This window comes from Carcharodon carcharias, chromosome 25 (assembly GCF_017639515.1).
Source record: "Carcharodon carcharias isolate sCarCar2 chromosome 25, sCarCar2.pri, whole genome shotgun sequence".
Classification (NCBI taxonomy): Eukaryota; Metazoa; Chordata; class Chondrichthyes; order Lamniformes; family Lamnidae; genus Carcharodon; species Carcharodon carcharias.
In genome coordinates this window covers 20,164,209-20,174,893 of record NC_054491.1, presented here as the reverse complement: position 1 = coordinate 20,174,893, position 10,685 = coordinate 20,164,209, and the positions used below count along the sequence as shown (strand labels likewise).

At 49.0% G+C, this 10,685-nt stretch overlaps 1 protein-coding gene across 1 annotated transcript in view; it reads right to left on the bottom strand.

Annotated features, from left to right (window-relative positions):
* Nucleotides 1–9,577: 9,577 nt before the first annotated feature.
* LOC121269501 (small integral membrane protein 35-like) overlaps nt 9,578–10,685 on the bottom strand; it is a 56,237-nt gene continuing 55,129 nt past the window's right edge. Inside the window, exon 5 of the mRNA XM_041174101.1 lies at nt 9,578–9,686. Coding sequence (XP_041030035.1) covers nt 9,674–9,686 — 13 coding nt within the window. The 3' untranslated portion in view covers nt 9,578–9,673. The remainder of the gene's footprint in view (nt 9,687–10,685) is intronic.

Here is a 10,685-nt window from a genome sequence, read left to right as displayed (position 1 = left end):
GTGAATGCCCTGCAGAGGAGGACAGCCACCCAGTGCTGCAAAAAGATGAATGATTTTCTCCATTCCATTAGATAAATCATTCTTCATCACTCCCAACTCACAAACCCATTACACATCCATAGGGCCCTCAATCATTGCCAGTGCAAGGGACATCACCATTCACTCCTTCACACACGCCGTCATTATCCTCATCCTATCCATGGAACCACTCACCACCCACACAGCCGGGCATACTTATCATCTGGTCCAGCAGGCGTACTGATACACTCTCCCCATTTCTATCCATGTAGGACAAACTGGCTCTCAACAGGAAAGAAAGGTCACAGACAGGTGGAGGGATGCCAGAATTCAGAGTTCTGACAGAATTTGAAAACAGAGCCATCCAGCTGGCCGGCAATGACCGGGACCAATCCTGTTTTGATGGTGAGGTCTGCACTGGTCTACCAAGTGAGGATCCGGCAGTGCAACATCCATCAGACAACCATGCTGTGAGTGATGTGTCCGCTTTCATAGCTCACTACTGTGCACTAATTATCTCCCCTTGCTTTCGCAGGCACATCTGGGAAGCAGCTGACGGAGTCCATGGCCAGAGTCTCCATGCAAGCCCCGAAGAAGCCTCTGATGAAGAATCTGAAGACACCCTCCCTGAAGTCCCGTCACAGCGCTCACCCACACCCTCCACCAGCACAGAGACACACATCTCGGTGGGACTTAGCAGGAGAATAGTCTTGGGATCACAATCTGGTGAGCACATCGCACTTTGTGATCCACAGTAGGCGGAGGCAGGGACTTCCCAGGTCCCCAGCACTCGGAGGTCTGCTGGAGGCCAGAACGTTGCTGAGTCGGGTCAGATGATGAGCCTCTGGCCTCGATCATGTCACAGTTGCTGGAGCTGCAAAGGCAAGCTCGGGAACATCAGGAAGGGATGTCCGCTGCGCTCCTCAGTTTGCAAGGCACTGTGGAGGAGTCTGTCCGTCTTCAGGCTGAGGTGATAGCGCTGGCATTGCAATGGTCAACACTGGCAGGACGGCAGCCGTCATGGAGAGCTTGGTCCAGGATGTTGCTCCTGTGCTGCTGCATGGGCTTAACTCCATAGTTGGTCTCCAATAGTGTGTACGTGAGAGGGGTGCAGGGCAGCTCGATCTCACTCCAGCTACCCTTCCACTCAAGAAGTCAGCCAGGGACCCTTGGGCACCTATAGGGAGGAGGATCAGTAGGTGCAGTTTGCAGAGGGGTCATCCACCCAGGTGACTCTTGGAGTGACTGGCCCATCTGACTCCCCTCTTCCTGTGAACTCCACAGGACCAGCTTCACGGGCCGAGGAAGGTGCCACTGCCACACAGCAGGGCCTCGAAAGCAGACGGGGCCCTCCAAGTCTCGCCCCTCCAGAGGACGCCTGCCAAAGTCATCACAGACTGGGCGTCACCATCAGCAGGCTGTCTCCACCTCCGCTGTGGGTGTCTGGGGAGCAACAAGACGTAGCGGCAGGGTTAGGAAAGTTAAGGAGAATTAGTTGTATAGTCAGGGCACAGGTGTTGATCACTTGTATATAATGTTCACTATTGTCAATAAACTCCTAAGAATGTCTCCCTGCCTATGGCTCCTTTTTCTGATGAGCAGTGTTCTTGTTACTCAGATGTGATACTTTTCTGCACAAGACAAGGGCAGGTGTCTCAGTCCAGGGCCTCTTCTCTGTGCTCTGTGAGGCCTTCAGACCACCGTGATGGTCCAGCCTCACATTCACTGGAAACATTACTGATGCCTGTACCTCGGTGGTGCAGGTCATTGCTGCCAGAATGTAGTGGGCAGGCACCACAGAGTTCTCACATTCTCCCTGTGTGCTCTCAGCACCATTAAGGTGGGACTGGCCCCCATGACACCAGCATCTGTGACCAGTGAAGCTGTGCACCAGCTCCTGAAAGGCTGAGGTGCTGAAGGCAGACACAGCATCAGCTGCATCTAAAGTTTCATGGCTGTGTCTCTGACTTGGCCCTGATCATGGAGCGCAGGCGAGCTGTGCTCGGCCAGACAGGAGTCAGACATTCTCAGAGACTATGTGAAGACCTATGGAGTGTCCTCACTGCATGTTGTCATCATCCTCCTGTGATCGGGCAACTATTAGGGCCTCCACTGCATCTCCATGACAGGAGCATTCTCACAGAGGGTATTGGCATTGAGATAAGCCAACTGGAGTCAAACGGTCACAACTGCGATGTGAGGATCTGCAGGGACACTTCACTGCATGTTGTCATCATCCTCCACAAATCTGGCAGCCATGAGGGCCTCTTGAGTGCGCCTACCTCATCTAGCCAGTGCGAGACCCTCAGCCCCATTGTCGTCACCACCGAGGACCCCCTCACCCTCAACCCGTTAGCGTCCTCCTCATCGGAGGAGACCTCCAGCTCTTCCGTCTCCTCCTCAGCCAGCTCGTTTCCCCACTGCAGCGCCAAGTTCTGAAGGTTGCAGCAGACGATGATGATGTGTTACACCCTCTGTGGACTGTATTGCAGGGCTCCACCAGACTGGTCCAGTCACTGGAACCGCATCTCAGCATCCTGATGGTCTGCCCCACCAAGTTGCGAGCTGCTGCACGAGCCTCATTATAGCATTGCTCTGCTGCTGTCTGAGGCCGTGCACAGGTGTCATCAGCCACGGATGTCCCCAAGGAGTCAACCCTGCAGCCTCTGTGGGCCCTGGAAGACTGCAGGGATCTGCGACCGACTCAGTATTTACATGCCGTGCACAATCCCTGAAAACCGTGCGCAGACCTGCAGGATGTGTTTCTGGTAGTTACATACCAGCTGCACGTTCAGTGAGTGGAAGCCCTTGCGGTTGATGTAGTCCACCGAGCGACGGAGACCTGAGCGCCACATGAGTGCAGTCAATCGCACCCTGCACCTGTGGGAATCCCGAGATCAGGGTGAATCCAATGGCCCTTACATCCTGGCTGTCCCAGTCCCGGGCGAAATGCACAAAGTTATGTGTCATGGAGAAGATGGTGTCCATGACCTCAAGGATGCATTTGTGGGTGGCGGATTGTGATATCCCACAGAGGTCACATATGGAGCCCTGAAAGGAGCCACTGGTGTAGAAATTGAGCACCATGGTCCCTTTCACCGCTACTGGCAGTGGATGCCCTCCATGCCCGCTTAGTGCCAAGCCCTGCACTAAGTGGCAAATGTGAGCCACCAGGTCCCTAGACACGTGCAATCGTCAGTGACACTGGCTCTCAGTCATCTGCAGGAATGGCAGGCTACGTCTATAGACCCTGGGTGTTGCTAGGCGCCGACCAGCCACGGCTCGCTATCGTTCCTGGGCAGCGTGTGCGGGAGCCCTGCTGCTCTTCTTCATAAGGTTGCTGCTCCTGCCAAGTGCCTGAGTCGCTCTATCCTCCGTCTTCTACGGCCTCTGAAGGCCATCAGGCATACAGCCAGGTCACTAGAATCCATGATCCTGACGTGGTCCTCCTGCAGCATGAAAAAGAGAGAGAGAGAGAGAGACATGGTTATCATGGTTGTACTTAGCACCTTTCCTGGCCCTGTGTGAGTGCCACTCAATGCTTCCTGGAGAGTGCTGGTCACCCCTTGGATGGCCAGAGATGAATGTGCTGCTTGGCTGCCCGGTCAACCTGTGACATGGGGGGGGCACTGGTCCACACCAGGATGCTGAGATTGCAAGGGGTTGTGAGCGCCTCCAGCAGTGACTGCTACATGGCCAGTGTTGGCGAGGAGATTGTAAAACGTGTGCAGTCCAACTGCTCTGCGGTCCAATGAAGTGGTGGCAGACTCGAAGTCTGTGTCGGGGGGCTGGGGAGTGGGGGGGGGGTGTTGGTGGTGGTGCTGGGGGCGGTGGTCAGAGAGGGTAAGGTATGGAGCGCTTGGTGGTCCTTTGGTGCCTCCGTGATGTTTGCATGGGCGAGCAGACAAGGAGCCCGACCCCAATACTATCACTGTGGCTGCGGCTGGTCTACGTTACTTGCAGAGGCATGGGCAGTTTACACAAGTGGCCCTAATGCGTGGCCACTCCCCTGGCTTACTCTGCTCCCCCACCTCGATTGCCTGTGCGCGGGATGCACTTGCCAGCACTTGCCCCCAGATACCCCCACCCCTCAGCAGTCGCCTGCGGGGCCGGGCATCAGTTTCCCCTGGCGCCCCTAAGGCCTGTAAATAACGGGTGAGCTGTGGAGAGTGCTCACTCACCTCGGTTCCCCCAAAGTGAAGGCCGCCAAGTGCACGTGGCCTGCGCGCTGTTGTGGAACACGTCGGCGTGTTTTCCCGCCAACGCGGACGGATGATATGGTGGGGTTCCAAGACCCTGGCGGGATGGCCTTTCAATTCTATGCTAACGTATTACAATTAGCTCCCCGCTGACTGATGGAGGGAAACGTGGCCCGCTGTTGGTGGGCTGAGCGGAGGATTGCGACCTGCCTTCACGCCATCGTGAAGTGGGTCCCGCCATATTTTCCACGCGTGCCGCCTATCACACCCGCTGTCAGAGGGCTCGGAAAATTCCACCCACCTTATCTGTTCCCCTTAATATCTTGAAAAATTTGATCAAATCACACTTTAACCTTCTAATTGACTGGAATACAACCTTAGTTTGTGTTATAATTAACTTTTGGATTACAGATATCATTCTGGCAAATCTGCACGACACTCCCTTAAAGACCAATATCTCCTTCCCAAAGCGTGGTGCCCAGAATTGCTCACAGTAACTCCAGGTCTGGTCTAACCAGGGCTTTATATGTCTGCAGCACAAATTCAACTCCTTGTATTCTATTCCTCCAGATATTAAGAGCAGCTTTATATTATTTGCCTTTTTGATTATTTCCTGTACCTATTCATGACAATTTAACGACCTTGGTCCTTCAAGCTTCTTTGGACCTCAACTCCTCACCATTTAGAAAATCCTCTGTTCGAGACTTTTTAGATCCAAAGTGGATTACTTCACATTTGCCTACATTAAAATTCAATTAATCTATTAATATCTCTCTCCTCCTACCTGCACTGCTTACACAATGTCACTTTCAGAAAGAAAGTTCATTCTTGATAAACCTGAGAGAGTTCTTTGGGCAGGTAATAGATATGGGGAGAATCTGTTGGACTTTCAAAAATAAAAACAGAAAACGTGGGAAAAACTCAGCAGGTCTGACAGCATCTGTGGCGAGAGAAACAGAGTTAACATTTCGAGTTCGTATGACCCTTCTTCAGACTTCATAAGGCCTTTGGTAAGATACCATACTCAAGAGATGAAGATTGGACATAGAGCTACAGCAAAGTTTCCATAATCGGGGAGGGGGGTGGTGGGAGGAGTGGGAGGGGTGGGGCGGGGTGGGGGCACAGTAACTTGCCGAAGAGCCATGTCAGGTTGGAGTTCTGCCATGGGAGAGCAGTGGGATAGGCAGCAGCTTGGCTGCCCACTGACTGCCGGCCAATTTAGCCAACTAGAGGCCCAACTATTGATCATCCTGGTGAAGTTGCCCTCCCCACCCCCCAGCTGCATGGAGCCGGTCTCCCTGTGTCCTCCCTGGAAGCAGAGTGCTGGGGCTCCAAGACCAGAGGCCCCTATGCCACTGCTGGAGGGGGTTCCCTCTCTGAATGCAGAAAGATGAAGTGTCTTCCTCCCCTGCGAGGGCAGCTCAAGGCGAAGAGACTTTCTTGTTATCCTTGCTGCTTAGAACGGCCACCTATCTTGGTGGCGCTGCCGATCTGCCAGCCCTCTGATTGGACCAGCAGGGTTGGGTGTCCGCCCGCCATCCTTCGTTGGGTGTAGGGTGGTAACGGCCAAATGGGAGGCCACCTCTGGAAAGATTGCTGATACGATCCCACTGTCTGCTTGTGCAGGCTTGGGCCCTGCACTTATGGTTCCGAGATTGGGACTCACCCCTTCCTAAGGAAAGTCCCAGCTCTGGTATCTGCGGTATTGATATGCTGACATTGAGTCAAAAGTGTTCCTCATAAAAATAAATGGGAACCAAAATTCAAAAACAAAACTTTCAAATTGGTTTGATCTATGAAAGCAGACCCAGAATCAAGTTGAGCATAGCTTTTCAGATCTAACTAAAATTATTCAGAAAGAGGAAGTTGAATAATTAGGGGTCAGGCCAGGTTGACTTGGAACACTATTGCTGATCTAAGCGTTTCAATCACTTTACCACAATATTTACAAAATAATTTTATCAGAGACCTCCTTAACACCTAGGAAAATGAGCTCATTTAAAATGAAACAATTCTTGTGAATTTTCCCTCTCTTTTTCACATTGTACTGACTCCTGGTGGAATTTTGACTTGAGGGATTGAGTAAGTGCACACTAAATGGGTATTCCCCTTTATTTAACCTTAACTTCCAGCAAAACAGAAGTAACCAGAAATATGAGATATTTATTTCCTCGGTGAACAACTCTTCATTCACTATAAAGTCCAAAACTGGAATCAAATTCCCACATCTTGGATGGCTCTTATAACCCCTATCTTACACACCATTCAGGATACAAGAAAAAGCCTTGTGCCTCGTAGGTGATCATTCTCTCTCACCTCCAAGCTGTCCCTATACATTGCAAACCTACCCTATCATGTACTTTGTTCTATGGATACTATTATGTAATTAGAAGGTCCTACAAAAGAAGGGGCAGTCCTGGACTTAATTTTAGGGAATGAAGCCGGGCAAGTAGTAGAGGCATGAGTGGAGGAGCATTTTGTAGGTAGTGATCATAACTCCGTTAGTTTCAAGGTTGTTATGGAAAAGGACAAAGATGGGCCAGAAATCAGAGTTCTAAATTGGGGAAAGGCTGATTTTAATAAGATCAGATATGCTTTGGCCAGAGTGGACTGAGAGCTGCTACATTTAGGTAAATCTGCATCAGAGCAGTGGGACTCATTCAAGATGGAAATAGGGAGAGTACAGAGCCAACATATTCCAGTAAAGACAAAGGGTGGGACCAACAAATCCAGGGAACCCTGGATGTTGAGGGATATACAGGGTTGGATAAAGAGAAAAAGAGAGGCTTATGGCAGATACCGAGGGCTCGAAACAGCGGAAGCACGAGAGGAGTATAGAATGTGTAGGGGGGATCTTAAAAAGGAAATTAGGAGAGCAAAAAGGGGGCATGAAAAACATTGGCAGGTAAAATAAAGAAAAATTCAAAGTTATTTTACAAGTTCATTAAGAGTAAGAGGATAACTAGGGAAAGAGAAGGGCCATTAAGGAGTGGTAATTTGTGTGTGGAGATGGAAGACACAGGTAGGGTTCTAAATGAATACTTTGTGTCGGTGTTCACAAGTGAGAGGGACGATGTGGGTATGGAAATCAGGCAGAAAGACTGTGATATAATGAAAGAAATTAGCGTAGAAAGTGAGGAGGTTCTAAATGGTCTGGCAGGCTTAAAAGTAGATAAATCTCCAGGCCTGGATGAAATGTATCCCAGGTGTTGAGTGAGGCAAGGGAGGAGATAGCAGGGTCACTGGCAGTAATTTTCAATACCTCTCTGGCCACAGGAGAGGTGCCAGAGGAATGGAGGACAGCCAATACGGTACTATTATTCAAGAAGGGAGGAAGGGGTAAACCAGGGAACTACAGGCCAGTCAGTCTAACCTCAGTGGTGGGGAAACTATTGGAAGCAATTCTGAGGGACATAATGAATCTACACTTGGAGAGGCAGGGATTAATCAAGGACAGTCACCGTGGTTTTGTTAAGGGGAGGTCACGTCTGACCAGTTAGATTGATTTTTTCGAAGAGGTGTCCAGGCCTGTAGATGAGGTCAATACATTTGATGTCGTCTACTTGGACTTCAACAAGGCTTTTGATAAGGTCCCACATGGGAAACTGATAACAAAGGTAAGAGCCCATGGGATCCAAAGCAATTTGACAAATTGAATCCAGAATTTGCTGAGTGGCAGGAAGCAGAGAGTGGTGCTAAAGGGGTGCTTTTGTGACTGGATGCCTGTGTCCATTGGGGTTCCACAGGGATTGGTGTTAGGTCCCTTGCTGATTGTGGTATATATAAACAATTTAGACTTGAATGTTGGAGGGTTGATCAGCAAGTTCGCGGAAGGCACAAAAATTGGTGGGGTGGTAAATAGTGAGGAGGATAAGCCTTAGATTTTAGGAGGATATAGATGGGCTGATCAGTGGCAAATGGAATTTAATCTGGATAAGTGTGAGGTGATGCACTGGCGCAGGAAAACAAGGCACAGGAATACATAATGAATTGAAGGACCCTGGGAAGTAATGAGGATCAGAGGGACCATGGTGTGAATATCCACGGGTCCCTTAAGGTAGCGGGATAGGTGGTTAAGAAGGCACATGGGATCCTTGCCTTTGTTAGCCAAGGCATAGAATATAAGAGCAGGGAGGTTATGCTGGAACTGTATAAAACGCAGGTTAGGACACAGCTAGAGTATTGAGTGCAGTTCTGGAATCTGCATTAAAGGAAGGATGTGATTGCACTAGAGAGAGTGCAGAGGAGATTTACCAGGATGTTGCCTGGGCAGGAGAGTTTTAGTTATGAGGAGAGATTGGATAGACTGGGGTTATTTTCCCTACAGCAGAGGAGCTTGAGGGGGGACATGATTGAGGTGTATAAAATTATGAGGGGCATAGATAGGGTAGACAGGAAGGAACTTTTCCCCTTGGTGGAGGGGTCAATAACCAGGCGGCATAGATTTAAGATAAGGGGCAGGAGGTTTAGAGGGGATGTGAGGAAGAATTTCTTCACCCAGAGGATGGTGGGAACCTGGACCTCACTGCCTGAAAGGCTGGTAGAGGCAGAAACCCTCATAACATTTAACAAGTATTTGGATGTGCACTTGCGATGCCATGGCATACAAGGCTATGGGCCTGGTGCTGGAAAATGGGATTAGAATAGTTAGGTGCTTGTTTGACCGGCACAGACTCGATGGGCTGAAGGGCCTTTTTCTGTGCTGTCAACCTCTGTGAATATGACTATGGTGAATGCTCATTTTTGCAAAGGTTATTAAAACAATATAATTTTTTATTTTTACTTATTCTTGGGATGCAGGTGTCACTGGCAGGGCTGGCATTTATCACCCCTCTCTAATTACCCTTGAGAAGATTGTGATGAGCTGACTTTTGAACTGCTGCAGTTCCGTGAGGTGAAGGTACTCTCTCTGTGCTGTTTGGTGGGAAGTTCCAGGATTTTGCCTAATAGTAACTAGGAATGGCGATATATTTCCAAGCCAGGATGGTGTGTGTGACATGGAAGGGAAACTGGAGGTAGTTACCTCTCAACCTCAACTCCCCATTGCAAGGCTCAGTTAAATGAGTATCAGAAGACTATTCAACCATGCAGCATCATACAAAGCCTAATCCTCTCTTCATATGACGCCCAGGCTCAAACATGTTCTAGAAATACCAGTGGATAAGGAGCTGAAATAGAATCCCTGGTGGATCCCCTCATTCCTTTGCTAGTCCAATATCTCTGCTGTTCATTGCTCTGACTGAGAGTAACGAACTCAGCACAGGTTCAGAATGGAATCAAGGATCTTTTTTAATGGTATCACCTTGAGGGAGGATGCAATGTGAGATTGGGCTAGGGATGTACATTTTGTAGATAATCAGATAATAGCAAATGGCGATGCAGATTACAATCCTCCTGGTACTGATGTTCACCCTCTCTGGTAGGTCTGCTGTGTAATAAACATAGTGACTAATTTTTTAAATGTACCATCTGTAACAAAGCATAGTACAAGTTACTTAGAACCATAGAACCATAGAAAAGTTACAGCGCAGAAGGAGGTCATTCGGCCCATCTTGTTCATGCCAGCCCGAGGATACCCAGGTGCCCTTTCTAATCCCATCTTCCTGCACCCGGCCCATAGCCCTGCAGCTTACAGCACTTTAGGTGCAGATCCAGGTACTTTTTAAAAAGAGTTTAGAGTTTCTGCCTTTATCACCAACTTGGGCAGTGAATTCCAGACACCCACTACCCTCTGCGTAAAAAAGTTCTTCCTCACGTCCCCCCTACACCTCCTGCCACTTATCTTAAATCTATGTCCCCTGGTTCTAGAATTCTCCATCAAGGGAAACAATTTTATCTTGTCCACTCTATCTATTTCCCACATAATTTTGTACACCTCAATCAAGTCACCTTTCAGCCTTCTTTGTTCTAAGGAAAATAACCCCAACCTATCCAATCTCTTCTTGTAGCTACACTTTTCTAACCCTGGCAACATTCTTGTAAACGTCCTCTGCACTCTCTCCAGAGCTATTATGTCCTTCCTGAAATGTGACCAGAACTGCACACAATACTCCAGTTGTGGCCTCACCAGTGCTTTATACAATTCCAACATTATATCCTTACTTTTACACTTTATACCTCTGCCAGTGAAGGAGCGCATTCCATATGCCTTCTTTACAACCTTGTCTATTTGAACTGCTGCCTTCAGGGACCTGTGTACTTGTACACCAAGATCTCGCACATCATTTACCCCTCTTAGTATATTCCCATTTATTGTGTAATCTCTGTAACTGTTTGACCTCCCTAAATGTATGACCTCACACTGCTCAATGTCAAAATCCATCTGCCACTTTACCGCCCACTCCACCAACCCATCTATATCGTTTTGGAGATTATGGCTATCCTCTACACTATCCACTACTCAGCTAATCTTTGTGTCACCTGCAAATTTCCCAATCGTGCCCCCCAAATTCATGTCCAAATTGTTAA